General features: G+C 45.9%; 2 protein-coding genes across 8 annotated transcripts in view; one reads left to right on the top strand and one right to left on the bottom strand.

Annotated features, from left to right (window-relative positions):
- The window catches only part of XPNPEP1 (X-prolyl aminopeptidase 1), a 94,791-nt gene that overhangs the window by 73,691 nt on the left and 2,040 nt on the right, over window positions 1–19,060 (bottom strand). For 3 of the 5 annotated variants that reach the window (XM_068258775.1, XM_068258776.1, XM_068258779.1), the window contains exon 2: window positions 9,585–9,710. In XM_068258775.1, coding sequence (XP_068114876.1) covers window positions 9,585–9,710 — 126 coding nt within the window. Of the gene's footprint in view, window positions 1–9,584; window positions 9,711–13,175; window positions 13,331–19,060 lie in introns of those variants that run through there. The other 2 variants (XM_068258778.1, XM_068258777.1) reach the window with 2 other exon arrangements.
- The window catches only part of ADD3 (adducin 3), a 279,712-nt gene continuing 276,222 nt past the window's right edge, over window positions 15,571–19,060 (top strand). For all 3 annotated transcript variants that reach the window (XM_068258770.1, XM_068258769.1, XM_068258768.1), the window contains exon 1: window positions 15,571–16,318. The gene's annotated coding sequence lies outside the window, so the exon portion shown is untranslated. The remainder of the gene's footprint in view (window positions 16,319–19,060) is intronic.

The raw sequence follows: 19,060 nt of genomic DNA, 5'->3' as shown, positions 1-19,060 counted from the left end.
TTGGTCTAAGAGTTATTGATCCACCCTTGTAAAAGCTTTATACAAAACCCCAAAGAAAGGTCACATCAGGAGGGCGTGGCTTGGCTATGGAGGAGAGAGGACACGTGTTTTAAGAGCTACCGAGTGCCCTCCGCTTTCTTGCCTTTACCGCGGATATTCTGACCGCTATAGCAGTAACCATGAGTAGGTCTAACTAGGAAGACGGAAGCTTCCCAAAAAGAAGATAGAGACATAGATTCCTACTTCAGACGGGCCTCTCAACGCCGAAAGACTCTAGCGGAAGAGGAACCAGGCGCCATCTTGCCTCCTAGGCCGCAATCCTCACGCACTCAATCTTCGCCAGAGGACACGGCTGAAGACGGCACCTCCGATTGCTCGGATGCAGACACCGAAGCAGGCTTCGATTGGAAGGCCTTCCTCCGTACTATTCCTACTAAGGGGGACTTAGACTCGCTGGCAACACGGATTGAAAATGCCTACAAACAGGACATTGCGGAGGTACGCAAAGATGTAGTGGATGTAGGTAATAGAGTCGAGGAGTTAGAAAAAGGGCAGGCTAAGTTGGAGGAGGCAGTTAGAGCTATCCATACCAAGATTGAAAAACATGACATGCGACTAGATGATCATATGCTGAAAATGGACGATATGGAGAACCGCAGCCGCCGCAACAATGTTAGGATCCGCGGTCTCCCGGAAGCAACAGGAGCAGAGGATTTGATGCCCTCCCTGGAAGGGATTTTTAGAAAGCTGTTGGGGAAACCGGACGACTTTCCCATTGTGATAGACAGGGCGCACAGGGCCTTTGGGCCCAAGAAGCCAGTTGTGGCACGCCCGAGAGACGTCATATGCAGGCTCCACTATTATACCACGAAAGAGGCCATCATGGTAGCGGCTCGTACCCAGAAGGAGCTGGACTTTGATGGAGCAACTCTGCACTTCTACTCTGATCTGTCCCGCCTTACACTATTCCTCCGGTGGGCGCTCAGACCCTTTCTCACGGCACTAAGAGAAGCTGACATTACCTACTCCTGGGGCTTCCCTTTCATCCTTATCATTAAGCAAGATGGCCGCACCACTACCTTCCAAAACATAGAGGATCTTCCGAAAGTGATTGAGAAGTTCGATCTTGGGAATGTTTCTTTGCCAGATTGGCCTAAAACAGAGAGCCTTACCCCATTACCACAAAGAGAGCAGTGGAACACGCCGAAGAGCAGAAAGCGTGGTTCAAAATCCCGCGATCAGCGATCCCCGAATAACTCGGATTCCCAGGACTCTCCACACGGATGATTCCTCACGAAATCGGTTCATAATGGATTGCACCATCGTGTCTTGTTCTAAGTTCGTAAAACTGAGAAGGTTCTGTGAGTATGATGCCCCATCATAAAAGGGATGTATTGAGCACTCTCCCTATTCACTGTTGTTTTTTGCGCCTTCGCAGTGACTTTATTTGTTGGCAGTTTTATTTTTGCTGTTTCACTTGCTACTTTAATCTCCCTCCGTGGAGGCCTCTTGACTATATACCAGCCTGGTTTAATCTCTTTTCGTTTTTCCACAAGCTACTGCAGTGTCTCGTGGATTCATTAAAGAGAACCCGAGGTGGGTTTGAAGAATATTATCTGCATACAGAGGCTGGATCTGCCTATACAGCCCAGCCTCTGTTGATATCCCAAACCCCCCTAAGGTCCCCCTGCACTCTGCAATCCCTCCACAAATCACAGCCAAGCTGCTGACAAACAGCTTGTCAGAGCTGGCTGTGTTTATCTCTATAGTGTCAGTCTGCTGCTCTCCCCGCCTCCTGCAGAACTCCAGTCCCTGCCTGCATCCCTTCCCTCCCTGCTGATTGGAGGGAAGGGATGGGGGCAGGGACCGGAGCTATGCAGGAGGCGGGGGAGCAGCTGAGACTGACACTACAGATGTAAACACAGCCTCACAGCACGGCTGTGATTTATGAGAGATTGCAGAGCGCAAGGGGACCTTAGTGGGGTTTGGGATAGCAACAGAGGCTGGGCTGTATAGGCAGATCCAGCCTCTGTATGCAGACAACATTCCTTAAACACACCTCGGGTTCTCTTTAACACGGAATGTATACAGAACTTTCTGGATCCTTCTAGAACTATTATGCTAAGGCTCACTGAACTGTGCCTTTCCCCCTTCCCCTTTTTTCCCTCCATAGTCCCGACAGATAAGGGGACTCTCAGATTATATATTTTGAAATTGCATGAAAATGATGTCTGTTAGGATATTTAATACTGTTCAGCTATAACATTTTCTTGATTTTACAGGACAGATCGAGCTCTGTTGGGGAAGAGCAATATTGATGGAGGGGGAGGGGTGGGTGGTGTGTGGGCAGTTGGGAACGGATTTATCTAAGATTAACATACTGTGTCTGCTGATGCATAATTCTGTTTGTTCTCTATGTTTGTTGGAATAAGGGTATATACTATTCCCCTCCGGGGACAACTCTCTGTTGTACTATAGGCAAACCGCGGGGGCTGAGAGCGGGGGGTGCGGGACTCATCCCTCCTCCTTTTCTGTCGCCTTCCACCAACCCTCAAATAGTGGTTGTGACTTTACTCGCAGCCACTTCAGAGTGACTCTGTTGTGGTCATTGCTCCCTTATGGGTAGCGACAGAGTCGCAGGTGATTTCACCAACCAGGGTGACTGTCTTACAGTAACTTTGTCATATGTAGATATCTGTGCTATTTCTTCCTTTTTTTCTCTTTCCTTTTTTCTCCTTTTTCTACTCTCCCTTCCCCGGAGGCATAATGATACTAGCTGCGGAAAGGTAGCGACCTGGAAACCCAATGGGTGAAGTCCCTATTAAAATAGCTTCCCTGAACGCTAATGGACTAAATGTCCCACAAAAAAGGTCGCAAATTCTGTATGGGTTCCACAAGGAAAGAGTCCAGATCTTGCTACTACAGGAAACACATTTCAAGCTAGGTCAAACCCCTGCAGTTGAAAACTCCTCTTATTACCCACGATGGTTCATGAGTAAGCCCGGCCCTAATAAGACTAAAGGTACAGCAATTGCTTTACACAAAAATTTGAAAGCTACAATTATGGATAGTGAGGGTGACGACAATGGCAGATACACTTTTCTTAAACTCTCCATTGAAGGAAAAATATTCACTATTGCCAGTGTTTATCTCCCTAATAGTTCCCAGGTCGCTACGCTTTCGTAGATTTTGAATAAACTGGACAAATTTAGAGACGGGTATCTAATTGTAGGGGGTGACCTGAATTTCACATTAGAACCGTTGCTTGACAGCGCCAAGTCCTCCTCTGCTGTGCCTTAGGGCACTTTTCCACTAGCGGCGTTTGCGATGCTGAATCGCAAAATCACAAACCACTAGTGATTTTTTAATCGCTACGGTTTGTACATTAACATGTGAATCGCGGTAGGCAATTTCCACTACCGCGATTCGTTTTTTTGCCAAACGCGATCGAGCCGCGGAGCGATCGAGCCGCGGAGCGATCTTTGCCGCGATTTTGCTATGCAGTACAGTGCATAGCAAAATCGTGATCGCAATCGCCGGAGGTTTCCAGCTTTTTGCAATTCAGCAATCGCTAGCATTCAGCGTTAACGCTAGCAACTGCTAGTGGAAAAGGGCCCTTACAGAGCTCTGAAGTTTGTTAAACATAGACTGCATGATTTTCAGATAGTGGATATCTGGCGATCTCTTCACCCAACTGTTAGAGATTTTACGCATTATTCTCACGCTCATGGGACGTACAATAGATTAGATGTAATTTTCACCTCTCATGCCCTATTATCCTGGCAGCCACTCTCCTCAATAGGGGTTCAGACTTGGTCAGACCACTCACCGGTATATGTAGAATTTCGTCTTTCCTCAGGCTGTAGAAGAAGCTCATTCTGGAGGATGAACACTAGTTTATTAAAAGATAAGGTGTGTGCAGAGCGATATACTAAGGCCCTACAGGACTACATCACACACAATCACAACAATAATGAGGTTGACAACCCCATGGTAGTGTGGGAAGCACACAAATGTGTAATTAGAGGGGCGATGATTCAAATGGGCGCAAGGTATAAGAGGGAAAGTGCGGCACAGATACGTACTGTTTGGGGAGGAACTCAGAATCCTGGAACTACAACATAAGCAGTCTTTGGCACAGCATACGTTGGAGCTCCTCACAGAAAAAAGAAAAGCATTACTGCAGCTGTTTGAGGGCAAGAGGGTTGATAATTTCCTTAGATATAAAGCTCAGTTATATGAGTATAATAACAAATGTAGCAGGATGATGGCACGTTCACTTAGGGCTAAGCATCTCTCAACCTATATCCCTAAACTTCAGACGAAACAGGGGAAACAGGTGGTGAAGACGGAGGATATATTGAAGGAATTTCATAGATATTATTCTGACCTTTATAACATTCATGGCACTTAGGCCTAGTGCACACCAGAGCGGTTCTGCTGCGGTTTGCGATCCGCTTGCGGCTGCGGATACGCTTGGGTAATGTATTTCAATGGGCTGGTGCACACCAGAGCGGGAGGCATTTTGCAGAAACGCATACTCCCGGGCTGCTGCAGATTTTGGATTGCGGATGCGTTTCTGCCTCAATGTTAAGTATAGGAAAACCGCAAACCACTCTGAAAAACGCCCGTTCAGAGCGGTTTTGCCTGCGTTTTTGTTACAGAAGCTGTTCAGTAACAGCTTTACTGTAATAATATATGAAATCTACTACACCAAAACCGCTACACAAAACCGCAAAACGCTAGCTGAAACGCTACAGAAAAATAAGAAAAAGCGTTTCAAAATCTGCTAGCATTTTGCGGATCTGCTAGCGTGTTTTGGTGTGCACCAGGCCTAACCGAGGCAAATCGACGGATACTATGAATGACCTGATAGATACGTTCCTGAATAAATATCCCCTACCTACATTAACGAAAGAACAATTAGAAGAACTCAATAGTCCTATTACGGAGGATGAATTCCTAGAGACCGTGGGAGGCTTGCCTACTGGCAAATCTCCAGGCCCTGACGGCTTTTGTGCGGAATATTTCAAGAAGTTCGGGTCCCTGTTAGCCCCTATGTACATCAAAGCTTTCAACAATATCTCTGTTATGAACCCTCCACGCCCAGCAGCACTACAAACCCACATTACGGTTATCCCTAAACCAGGAAAGGACCCGTTGTTATGTTCTAACTACCGCCCGATCTCTCTTATTAATGTAGATCTGAAAATACTATCTAAAATCTTGGCCAACAGACTGTTGACATTCATCCCTATGCTAATACATAACGATCAAGTTGGCTTTGTCCCTCATAGAGAACCGGCAGACAATACCATTAAGACCTTGCTGCTAATGCAACATGCAAGAGATGCCAGGATCTCGGCTCTTTTGTTATCAGTCGACGCTGACAAGGCTTTCGATAGGGTATCCTGGCATTTCTTGCAGAGAGTATTGGTTTATAGGGGCATTGGGCGAGAGTCATTCTTCTTTCAAAAGGTGTTTGCCCTTTACCGGTCTCCTACTGCTAAGATCAAAATTAATGGGGTTCTGTCAGAAGCAATATCAGTGCACAATGGGACGCGACAAGGCTGCCCCCTATCTCCCTTACTATATATCTTGTATATGGAATATTTAGCCGAGGCTATTAGATGTAACCCAGATATCAAAGGCATTACTGTAGGGTCTAGAGAATATAAATCAGCTATCTACGCTGACGATTTGCTTCTGTATGTGACCTCCCCAGCAATTTCCCTGCCGGTCTTCTTACGGTTGGTTGAGGAGTTTGGGGCTCTTAGCAATTACAAAATCAACTCAAATAAATCAGAAATTCTCAATGTTTCCTTGCCTAACGATACCCAACAACTTCTGAGGGACGCTTTGCCTTTTAGGTGGAAGTCCCCATCCATTACTTACTTGGGTACCCATCTTAGCACAGACTTATCTAAACTCTAGGAGTTGAATTTTTTGCCTCTTGTGGAGGCCCTTGAGGGTGATGTCAAAAAATGGGCCCAGCTATCTCACTCCTGGATGGGGAGGGCAAATATAATTAAGTTGAATCTGATGCCAAGGCTTCTTTATCTTTTGCAAACTCTGCCCATCAAAATACCACAGAAATTTTGGAACCGACTTTCCACTGGGAGGTGTTTACTCTTTCTGAGGAGGGGAAGCTTTTACTTGAATCCGAAGTCTAATTCCTGTTGGGGTTGTTTTGGGGAGCAACAGATATGCCTCTTGTGCCTTTGGCGGGGGGAGGGGGGGGGGTGTTCTACGGAACCCCCCTTTCCTCCTCTTCTTTTATCTATGTCTCTCTTTTCTCTTCTTGTCTTTGTCTTCTTTCTTCTTCCTTACTCTATATGTTATGGTGACCATCGGGGATTTACTGGACAGAAGAACATAACGGGCAGCATCATTATCATTATCAATTGTACCTCATCTAGATCCATGACGAAGGTTGAATCATTATTATGTACAGTAGTATAAATTATATTCATGTTTTTGTATGAACCTGGAGGGTCCTAGACCCATATTCTTTTATATTGTACTATGTCCAGACAGTGTGCTAGGGCCTTGTTGGCCACTGTTTGTTCTTATTTATGTTATGTATGTTTCTATCTCTTTAAAAATTTCGAATAAACATTTATGATATTAAAAAAAAAAAAAAAAAAAAAGAAAGGTCACATCAGCTGTATACAAAATATATACACGTATATCCTTGAATATTAGTTGACCTTGTATATAAGTCGACTCCAATATTCGACCCTCTTGAACTAGAATTTTTTTATTGACTCAAGTATACACTCACCTATAGGATTATTAGGAACGCCTCGCCTATTCTATTTCTCATTAATGCTGTTATCTAATCAACCAATCACATGGCAGTTGCTTCAATGCATTTAGCGGTGTGGTCCTGGTCATGACAATCTCCTGAATTCCAAACTGATAGTCAGAATGGGAAAGAAAGGAAATTGGGAAATTTTGAGCGTGGCATGGTTGTTGGTGCCAGATGGGCCGATCTGAGTATTTCACAATCTGCTCAGTTACTGGGATTTTCACGCACAACAATTTCTTGGGTTTACAAAGAATGATGTGAAAAGGAAAAAACATCCAGTATGCGGCAGTCCTGTGGGCGAAAATGCCTTGTTGATGCTCGAGGTCAGAGGAGAATGGGCCAACTAATTCAAGTTGATAGAAGAGCAATGTTGACTGAAATAACCACTCGTTACAACCGAGGTATGCAGCAAAGCATTTGTGAAGCCACAACATGTACAACCTTGAGGTGGATTGGTTACAACAGCAGAAGACCCCACCGGGTACCACTCATCTCCACTGCAAATAGGAAAAAAAGGCTAGTTGAAGACTGGAAAAATGTTGCCTAGTCTGATGAGTCTCAATAGTCAGAATTTGGCGTAAACAGAATGAGAACATCGATCCATCATGCTTTGTTACCACTGTACAGGCTCGTGGTGGTGGTGTAAAGCTGTGGGGGATGTTATCTTGGCACACTTTAGGCCCCTTAGTGCCAATTGGACATCGTTTAAATACCACGGGCTACCTGAGCATTGTTTCTGACCATGTCCATCCCTTCATGACCACCATGTACCCAGGGCCGGATTTGTACTTTTCACCGCCCAAGGCCAACTATACCGTCTGTTTGGTTGTTATCTCTGTGTGCCCCAATGAGAATTCTACTTACTTTCCCTCATTGGATGTCAGTTGTCACAGATGACTATTTTAATAATATGCGTATAGATTATAAGTTATGTTTTCCTTAAGAACTTTTATGTTATGTTTGTTATCTCATTAATGATGGAACCATTGTGTCACCATGAGAGCTAGGCTGAAGTGTACCTGCAGGATAGAGCTTACAGGTCTTGCAGGGACAACACAAGTACAGGACAGGGAGTTTGAAGGTTAAATCTGTTCTTGTAGATATGGATGGCTGCATAGAATAGCTTTACTGCCCCTCACTGAGCCGCCCCTAAATTTCTGGTGCCCTAGGCCATGGCCTATGTGGCCTTGCCAGAAATCCGGCCCTGCATGTACCCATCCCCTGATGGCTACTTCCAGCAGGATAATGCACCATGTCACAAAGCTCGAATAATTTCAAATTGGTTTCTTGAACATGACAATGAGTTCACTGTACTAAAATGGCCCCCACAGTCACCAGATCTCAACCTAATAGAGCATCTTTGGGATGTGATGGAACGGGAGCTTCGTGCCCTGGATGTGCATCCCACAAATCTCCATCAACTGCAAGATGCTAACCTATCAACATGGGCCAACATTTCTAAAGAATGCTTTCAGCACCTTGAATCAATGCCACGTAGAATTAAGGCAGTTCTGTAGGCGAAAGGGGGTCAAACCCCGTGTAAGTATGGTGTTCCTAATAATCCTTTATGTGAGTGTAAGTCTACCCATCAAAATTAATGGCTACACTTGGGGGCCAGGAAGAATTAACAGCTGCACTTGGGGATTAGGAAGGGTTAAGGATTGCTCTGCATACAGTATTGCAACCATTAATCCCTCCTGTCTTTTAAAGAGACACTGAAGCGGAAAAAAAAATTATATAATGAATTGGTTGTGTAGTACGGATAATTACTAGAACATTAGTAGCAAAGTAAATATTCTCATACATTTTATTTTCAGTTATATATATATATTTTTTTTTTAACATTGCATCATCTAATATTTGCAGTTTACACACTACTCAGAATTTTAAATGATTTTACAGAGCAGCCTACTGAACTTTTGAACCCTTCTCTGAAAAAAATACAATTAATGACAGTTGAGATAACAAGCTTCAGAAGATAGAGCTCTCAGGGACTTTGAAAGTCATGGAGCTCAATGGCTCTTTTGCATAGATAAAAACTGGAGTTACTTAACTCTTCCGGTACTGGAAACAATATTAGACTTATGTCTCTGTTCCTAATGTTTTATTTCTTAGCTGTACTACACATACAAATTATCATACATTTTTTTTTTTGCTTCAGTGTCTCTTTAAGGGCAGGCAATAACGCCTCCAGGCCCCCCAAGTGCAGCAATTTTCCCCCTTCCTGAAGCCCAGTATTTTCCCCCTGGCTCTTTTATTGCCAATTGTTGTGGCCAGGACTTTCAGACATGTGTTTTCTTGTCATTTCCTTTATCAAGTCAAGACAAATAACATTTATATTGTGCTTTTCTCCTGGCGGACTCAAAGCATTTGAGCTTCAGCCACTAGGAGCACGCTCAGTAGGCAGTAGAAGTGTTAGGGAGTCTTGCTCAAGGTCTCCTACTGAATAGGTGCTGGCTTACTGAACAGGAAGAGCTGAGATTCAAACCAAGGTCTCCTGTGTCAGAGACAGAGCCCTTAACCAGCCACTGCACACACAAGAAAGTGTCACTTACCACTGGGTAAATTGCTACAAATGGGAATGTCACTAACAGTACACAGTGTGCTCAGTGTTGCTCATGACTCGTGTACAAGTCAACTCCTATTTTTTTTTTTTTTTTTAGTCAGGCCTAAATTTATAGATTTATAGTCGAGTAAATACGGTAAGTGCAAAGCTGCACTGGAAATCATCAGCAGTTGCAAAGGGAGACTTTGATTTGCTATATGGCCATACCTGATGTGCATCCCCGGAGGGTATGATGTAGGCCTGGATGGGCTCGGTGACACTACGAGAGGATCGCATGGTCTGTCTCAGGTGCCGAAGCAGCTCGGTGGTTATCTTGGGCGCCATTCTTAATGCCTAAAAGTAAAACATTTTATAGTTTACATTTACACCAAACTGTAACAAAATGTTTTCTACCTATTGGTAACTCAGTAAAAAGAATTATGTATTGCACTGATATTCCTACACAACACCCCCCTGCCACCCTGTGCCACAGCTGTCTCCTCCAAAGCAACCTAAGTGAGAGGAATACGGAGACTGCCATGTTCATTCTCTGATAAATAATGCCAGTTGCCTGACATCTGTGCTGATGCCCCGCCTCCAAGGCTACTTTCATGCTGACACATTGTGTTCCAGTTGACAATATATATATATATTTACCGTGGTAAACGCAACACGATTATATTGTTGAATAATGCAAGGCAGGCTGTGCAGTACCAGACCACATTTGCATTTACAGTTGCAGTGAAGCATAATTTTTGTTCCGTATGCTTCACTCTATGAGCTGCAACACACAATTCCACTTTTCCCATTTGCTGTGTTGTGATCTCGTTTTTAAAGAGGAACTGTCACGAAAATCTTAAAATGTAAAACACATACAAATAAGAAGTACGTTTCTTCCTGAGTAAAATGAGCCATACATTACTTCTCTACTATGCTGCTGGCATTTAAAGTAAGTAGTAGAAATCTGACATTACCGACAGGTTTTGGGCTAGTCCATCTCTCCATAGGGGATTCTAAGCATGGCCTTTAATTTTTATAAAGACACTCTCTGAAAAAGATTTATACAATGATGCTTGCCAGCCTCCCTGCTCACCGTACACTTGTTTGGCAGTTGGACGGAACAACTGCCATTCACTAAGTGCATTTTGAAAATAAAGAAATCACTGTGAACCCCCCTTCAGGAGATGAACGAGTCCAAAACCTGTCAGTCCTGTCAGATTTCTACTACCTACTGTAAGTGACAGCAACATAGGAGAAAAGTAATTAATGGCTCATTTTATTCTGGAAAAAAAAACATACTTCTTAATTGTAGATGTTTACATATATTTTACAATTTAAGATTTTCGTGACAGAGGTCCTTTAAGTGTGAAACAAACCAAATACTATAAGCTTCTAGCCCAGAATGATCATGCAGTTCAGATGCTTTTAGGCCCAGTGCACACCAAAAACCTCCAGCACATCTGCAAAACGCTAGAGGTTTTTGAAGCAGATTTTCAGAGTGATTCTAAGCATGTGCTTTGAGTCCTATGGGAGAAAAGCGCTTTACAAACGTTATTGTATTATGTTTAGAGAGGTTTTCTAAACAAGCCTAGCGTTTTTTGGAGCGTTTTTGAACTTTAACAACCCCCCTATCCCAGTAGTCTCCTCCAACAGTCACTACATAACACCTCTCCAACCCAGCTCCAGTGGTCAACTCTACTGCTGATTATATAGAAACCCCCTAGACCAGTGGTCTGCTCCAACAGTCACTATATCCCACATCCCCAGTGGTCTCCTTTAGAAGTCACTATATCAGGCCTCCATCAGAAGTCCCTATATCACAACTCCCTAGTGATTTCCTCCAGCAGTCACTATATTACTCCTCCTAAGTGGTCTACTCCAGCAGTTACTAGATCATACCTCCCCAGTGGTCTCCTTCAGAAGTCAACATATCACGCATTTCCCAGCAGTCTCCTCCAGCAGTCACTATATCAAGCCTTCCTTGTGGTCTCCTCAAACAGTCAATATATCGCACCTAGCCAGTGATCTTCTCCAGCAGTCACTATATCGCACCTAGCCAGTGATCTTCTCCAGCAGTGACTATATCGCACCTAGCCAGTGATCTTCTCCAGCACTCACTATATCACACCTAGCCAGTGATCTTCTCCAGCAGTCACTATATCGCACCTAGCCAGTGATCTTCTCCAGCACTCACTATATCGCACCTAGCCAGTGATCTTCTCCAACAGTGAATACATCACACCTAGCCAGTGATCTTCTCCAGCAGTCACTATATCACACCTAGCCAGTGATCTTCTCCAGCAGTCACTATATCACACCTAGCCAGTGATCTTCTCCAGCAGTCACTACATCACACCTAGCCAGTGATCTCCTCCAGCAGTCACTATATGACACCTAGCAAGTGATCATCTCCAGCAGTCACTATATCACACCTAGCCAGTGATCTTCTCCAGCAGTCACTATATCGCACCTAGCCAGTGATCTTCTCCAGCAGTCACTATATCGCACCTAGCCAGTGATCTTCTCCAGCAGTCACTATATGACACCTAGCCAGTGATCTTCTCCAGCAGTCACTATATGACACCTAGCCAGTGATCTTCTCCAGCAGTCACTATATGACACCTAGCCAGTGATCTTCTCCAGCAGTCACTATATGACACCTAGCCAGTGATCTTCTCCAGCAGTCACTATATGACACCTAGCCAGTGATCTTCTCCAGCAGTCACTATATCACACCTAGCCAGTGATCTTCTCCAGCAGTCACTATATCGCACCTAGCCAGTGATCTTCTCCAGCAGTCACTATATCGCACCTAGCCAGTGATCTTCTCCAGCAGTCACTATATCACACCTAGCCAGTGATCTTCTCCAGCAGTCACTATATCGCACCTAGCCAGTGATCTTCTCCAGCAGTCACTATATCACACCTAGCCAGTGATCTTCTCCAGCAGTCACTATATCGCACCTAGCCAGTGATCTTCTCCAGCAGTCACTATATCGCACCTAGCCAGTGATCTTCTCCAGCATTGACTATATCACACCTAGCCAGTGATATTCTCCAAAAGTCACTATATCACACCTAGCCAGTGATCTTCTCCAGCAGTCACTATATCACACCTAGCCAGTGATCTTCTCCAGCAGTCACTATATCACACCTAGCCAGTGATCTTCTCCAGCAGTCACTACATCACACCTAGCCAGTGATCTTCTCCAGCAGTCACTACATCACACCTAGCCAGTGATCTCCTCCAGCAGTCACTACATCACACCTAGCCAGTGATCTTCTCCATCAGTCACTATATCACACCTAGCCAGTGATCTTCTCCAGCAGTCACTATATCACACCTAGCCAGTGATCTTCTCCAGCAGTCACTATATCACACCTAGCCAGTGATCTTCTCCAGCAGTCACTATATCACACCTAGCCAGTGATCTTCTCCAGCAGTCACTATATCACACCTAGCCAGTGATCTTCTCCAGCAGTCACTATATCACACCTAGCCAGTGATCTTCTCCAGCAGTCACTATATCACACCTACCTAGCCAGTGATCTTCTCCAGCAGTCACTATATCACACCTACCTAGCCAGTGATCTTCTCCAGCAGTCACTATATCACACCTAGCCAGTGATCTTCTCCAGCATTGATTACAAAACATTAAACCCAACCCCAACCCCTACAGCAGTCACTATAACACAATCCTCTCCAGTTGTCACTATATGGTGCACTCCTACCATTCCTCTAGCGTAATCTTCCTCTGCAAGTTACATACAACCCCCCACCCGAAACTCAGTGGTTTCCTCCAGTTGTCCCTGACTCACCATACACACCAGTCAGTCAGGTGGCTTTCCGTGCTCCGCTCTCTGTGCACCGGTCAGCGTTGTGCCGGGGTCGTCGAGGATGCCGGGAACTGTAGTCCAATCACACACCAAGCCCTAGTTTGCAAAGAATCAGCCGAGCGCAGGCAGCGAACTATCTTCCCAACATCCCCCTCGGCTGCCTAGTGCAGCGAAGAGATAGTCACATGACCGCTGAGCAGTGAGGCGATTGGGCTGTGCCACTGGCGTGCTTTCGCTCTATCCACATTCGTTACTAGTGTCATTTTCTTTCCCTGCTGCCTTAGTGCCTTTATAAGTGTCAGCCCTCTTCACCTCCGTCCCCCAACAGCACTTTGTACGTCTGCCCCATTTTCCCTGCGGTACCTACCTGATCAGGACTCCCTACTACCCCCACTAGTGTCAGCCCGCCCCCCATCTGCTTGTGGCAGGTATCCCCACCAATGGTATCCACTGCCTCTCCCTGGTTGTGGCAGATACCCCTACCAATGGTAACTATCCATCCCTCACCCACTAGTGTCAGCTTTCCCCCTGCTTGTGGCAGGTATTCACAACAAAAATATCCACCCCTCACCCACCAGTGTCAGCTTCCCCCCTGCTTGTGGCAGTTATCCACACCAATGATAACCACCCCTCACCCACCAGTGTCAGCTTACCCCCCCCCTGCTTGTTTCAGGTACCCCCACCAATATCCACCCCTCACCCACCAGTGTCAGCCCCCCCCCCCCCCCCCTGCTTGTTTCAGGTACCCCCACCAATAGTATCCACCCCTCACCCACCAGTGTCAGCTTCCCCCCTGCTCGTGGCAGGTACCCCCACCAATAGTATCCACCCCTCACCCACCAGTGTCCGCTTCCCCCCTGCTCGTGGCAGGTACCCCCACCAATAGTATCCACCCTCACCCACCAGTGTCAGCTTCCCCCCTGCTCGTGGCAGGTACCCCCACCAATAGTATCCACCCTCACCCACCAATGTCAGCTTCCCCCCTGCTCGTGCCAGTTATCCACACCAATGATAACCACCCCTCACCCACCAGTGTCAGCCTCCCACCTGCCTATAGCAGTTACCCCCACCAATAGTATCCACTTTTACCCACCAATGTCAGCTCTCCCCCCCCCCCCCCCTGCTGGTGACAGGTACCCACACCAATAACAACCCCTCACCCATCAGTGTCAGCTTCCCCCCTGCTTGTGGCAGGAACCCACACCAATAGTATCCACCCCTCACCCACCAGTGTCAGCTTCCCCCCTGCTTGTGGCAGGTACCCCCACCAATAGTATCCACCCCTCACCCACTAGTGTCAGCTTCCCCCCTGCTTGTGGCAGGTACCCACACCAATAGTATCCACCCCTCACCCACCAGGTGTCAGCCTCCCACCTGCCTATAGCAGTTACCCCCACCAATAGTATCCACCCTCACCCACCAGTGTCAGCTTCCCCCCTGCTCGTGGCAGGTACCCACACCAATAGTATCCACCCCTCACCCACCAGTGTCAGCTTCCCCCCTGCTTGTGGCAGGTACCTCCACCAATAGTATCCACCCCTCACCCACCAGTGTCACCTTCCCCCCTGTTTGTGGCAGGTACCCACACCAATAGTAGCCACCCCTCACCCACCAGGTGTCAGCCTCCCACCTGTCTATAGCAGTTACCCACACCAATAGTATCCACCCCTCACCCACCAGTGTCAGCCTCCCACCTGCCTATAGCAGTTACCCTCACCAATAGTATCCACCCCTCACCCTCCAGCGTCAGCCTCCCACCTGCCTATAGCAGTTACCCTCACCAATAGTATCCACCCCTCACCCACTAGTGTCAGCCTCCCACCTGCCTATAGCAGTTACCCACACCAATAGTATCCACCCCTCACCCACCAGTGTCAGCTTTCCCCTGCTTGTGGCAGGTACCCTCAGAGGCGTATCTAGAGGAATGCAGGCATGGCTCCTGCCATGGGCACCATGCCTCCTCCCTCATGCTCCACTTTCATACTGAAGGATGTCTCTCAAGTGTTTGTGCCTGCTCTTCTACTGGAGGAAATCTGTAACTACCTATACTTGGGGGGTGGGGGGCTACTTATACTGGGGAGACATCTCTAACTATCTCTGGCTACCTATACTGGGTGAACTATTTATGGCTACCTATACTGGGTGAACTATCTCTGGCTACCTATACTGGGGTTCTACCTCTGGTTGCTTACACTTGGGTGGTAACTTTGGCAACCTATACTGGGGGGGGGGGGGTACCTATACTGGGGAGACTTGTATCATTGCAATAAAAGAGGCTGTTAATATGGGGCAAAGTTGTCTGACGGGGGGGGGACACCAATTCCTGTGTTTGCTATAGGAGCTATACTACCTAGATATGTCCCTGGTTACCCTTACCAATAGAATCCACCTCTCACCCACCAGTGTTGGCTTCCCCCTTGCTTGAGGCAGGTATTCACACCAATAGAATCCACCAGTGTCAGCTTCCCCCCTGCTTGTGGCAGGTACCTCCACCAATGGTATCCACCCCTCACATACCAGTTTTAGCTTCCCCCTGCTTGTGGCACGTGCCCCCACCGATGTTATTCACCCATCACAGTGTCAGCTTCCCCCCTTTCTTGTGGCATGTATCCCCACCAATAATATACACCCTTCACCTACCAATGTCAGGTTCTCCCTTGCTTGTGGCAGATACTCCCGATGGTATTAAGTCAGCCTCCTTCCTGTTTGTGGCAGGTAACCCCACCAATGGTATCCACCCAACACCCACCAGTGTCAGCTAACCCCGTGCTTATGACAGGTACCCAACTACCCATACCAATGGTATCCACCCCTCACCCACCAGTGTCTGCTTCCCCCGCTTGTGGCAGGTATCGCCACCGATGGTATCCACCCCGTATCTACCAGTGTCAGCTTCTGCGCATATGCGGCTCTGCACGTGCACCTTCTCCATCGCACTACCTTATCCTGGTGCATGCAAATTAGCAATTTTTAGACACTGCGCTAGCACAGAATGCTCCAGTCCGCCGGAGTGCGATTTGGAGACACACAGCCAGGGGCTGCACATGCAGTTTCCAGGAGGGTACAGCTGCTGAACTGAAGAGTGTGGAATGACAGTAAGGGCACAGAAGGGCTACAGAGAGCTGGTAAGTTTAACTGGCTACCATTATTTCACTTTAGGTTTCCTTGAAACTAGCCTATTTTGGGCTTGAATTACTATGCGGTGCTAACCTACTTAGCACGTCTAAAGTCTTTAGGCGTGCTAATCAGGGTGCTAAGTAGGTTAGCACCGGTTTTCTCAATCAGATCACGCACTAAGTACTGTGCGCAAAGTCCTATGCGCGCGCTAAGTCCCATAGGCTTTAGTGGGCACTTCTCACGGAGCGCCCTGCGCTCTGTGCAGTGCGCGCGCTGTACTTTGCGCGCTGTACTTTGTGCGCGATCACTACTTCTCACATTTAAACTCAGTTTAGACGTGATAAGGGCCAGTGCTAACAGTTAGCACTGCTTTGTGAATCGAGCCCTTTGTCTGCTAAGGGTTTGGGAACACTGTTGCGTTGCTGAGGTGACTTGCCACTGTCTGATGGGCACAATTATGGGCTGTGCAGCAGGTCACTTTGAGCACAACACAGAGCTTTAGTCAGCTCTACAACAGAAATCCGCTCAGGTGCCATACGATTGAGTAAAACACACAATCACCTGCGTTGCAGAGCAAAACCATCATGGTTGGTATTTTTGCACAGCAGAGGTTTTAGCTGTGTCACATTTCTGTGGCCTCTCCAAACAAAACACGGATTGAATGCCAGGTGACCCAGCCTTGTGACATTGGGCCAGATTTAACAAAGCATTACCAACAGTTGTTTTCTTCCAGTTCTAACCAGCAGGGGGAACAGTTCTGCATGATAAGAAAATTCTTGAAATTTTACTTAATAGTGGCAGTTTAACGTGAATTTCTAGAACTGCACTACAGTTAAGAAAAGTGCAAATCCATCCCTAAACTGTTGCAGATTAAAAAGTGCTCAAAGGGGCACTACAGCGAAAAACTGTAAAATTTTAAATAATGTGCAAACATATATAAATAAGAAATACATTTTTTTCCAGAGTAAAATGAGCCATAAATTACTTTTCTCCTATGTTGCTGTTACTTACAGCAGGCAGGAGGCCAGCTTCCCTGCTCGCTACACAGTTTTTTGGCAGTTGGACAGAGCAACTGCCATTCACTAAGTGCTTTTGAAAATAAATATATCCCTGAGAATCCCCTATAAAGAGATGGACTAGTCCAAAAGCTGTCACTTCTGTCAAATTTCTACTACCTACTGTAAGTGACAGCAACATAGGAGAAAAGTAATTTATGGCTCATTTTACTCTGGAAAAAATGTACTTCTTATTTATATATGTTTGCACATATTTTTAATTTTACAGTTTTTCGCTGTAGTGCCCCTTTAATAGCAATTCCACACAGTCCTTGTGCAGTGCAGGCTAGGCTTGATTTGTGAAGTGCTCCTCCCCCCCCCCCCGATCGCCCCCCCCCCCCTCCCCCGATCATCATGAAAGTCAATAGACTTTCATGTTACCCCACTTACAGCATCCTAGGAGGGATCCGGAAAACGCATGGATCAGCTCCAGTGGGAAAGAGCCCTTAACTTGATATTTTTTCCAGTTCTAATACATTTTTATTATATACTAGTGACCTAAGCCCGTTTAAAAACGGGCTCTAGGCCTGTCACTGCGCGTGCGCACCCGCCCGCCACGCGCGCACATACGCTTGGCCGGCTTGCCTCCTAGCCCCTGTGTCCTTTGCCAACGCCTGTGTCAGTGCAGGACATGCGCAGTAGCGCAAAAGCACTGACACATGGACATTGGACGCAGGGACACTTGTACTTTATTAGGTAGGATTTATTTACATTACATAATGTCAATTAACCTAAAATAATCGAAAGTAATATATTTATGCTATTAGAACTTTTATTTTCTGTATCAAAACAGTAAATCTATTGGTTACCTCAGCAACAGCAATTTCCCTCACACACTGCACTGTCTGAGAAAACTTCCTGAAGCCTTGTTCACATTCTAGGCGGTTTTGTAAAATTTTAAGCGAAGGCGATTTTCAAAATCGCCCTGAAAACACTTGTGCGATGATTCTCTATGAGAGAGTGGTTGGTTTGCGACCTGCTTTGAAAAGCGGTGCTTGGGCCACTTGTAAGGCGATTTGCCTCAATAGAAGGTATAGAAAAACCGCAAAACGCTCACAAAATCGATTTGGCAATACATTGTATTTATTTTTTCCGGATCAAAAGACGGAAGCGCTCTGCAACAGCGCTTACAAAAATGCCCACAAAAATGAGTGAACGCGCAGAAAACGCTTTTTAAAAAAAACCACCGTGGACGGACATGCGAGCTGAACGCAATGTGAACAAGGCCTAACTCCTCCTATTTAAAGAGATACTGAAGCGAAAAAAAAAGGATGATATTATGATTTGTATGTGTAGCACAGCTAAGAAATAAAACATTAAGATCAGATACATCAGTGTAATTGTTTCCAGTACAGGAAGAGTTGAGAAACTCCAGTTGTTATCTCTATGCAAACAAGCCATTAAGCTCTCCGACTAAGTTAGTCGTGGAGAGGGCTGTTATCTGACTTTTATTATCTCAACTGTTCCTGGACTATTTACTTTTACTCTGCTAGAGGAGAGGTCATTACTTCACAGACTGCTCTGAAAGACTCATTTTGAATGCTGAGTGTTGTGTAATCTGCACATATTATAGAATGATGCAATGTTAGAAAAAAACACTATATACCTGAAAAGTATGAGAATAATTTCTTTGCTGCTAATCTTCTAGTAATTATTCATAGTACACAACCAATTCACTATATCATACATTTTTTT

Source organism: Hyperolius riggenbachi, chromosome 10 (genome assembly GCF_040937935.1).
Source record: "Hyperolius riggenbachi isolate aHypRig1 chromosome 10, aHypRig1.pri, whole genome shotgun sequence".
Classification (NCBI taxonomy): Eukaryota; Metazoa; Chordata; class Amphibia; order Anura; family Hyperoliidae; genus Hyperolius; species Hyperolius riggenbachi.
Note: the sequence above shows the minus strand (reverse complement) of the source record. Positions and strands in the feature narration are given on the sequence as shown.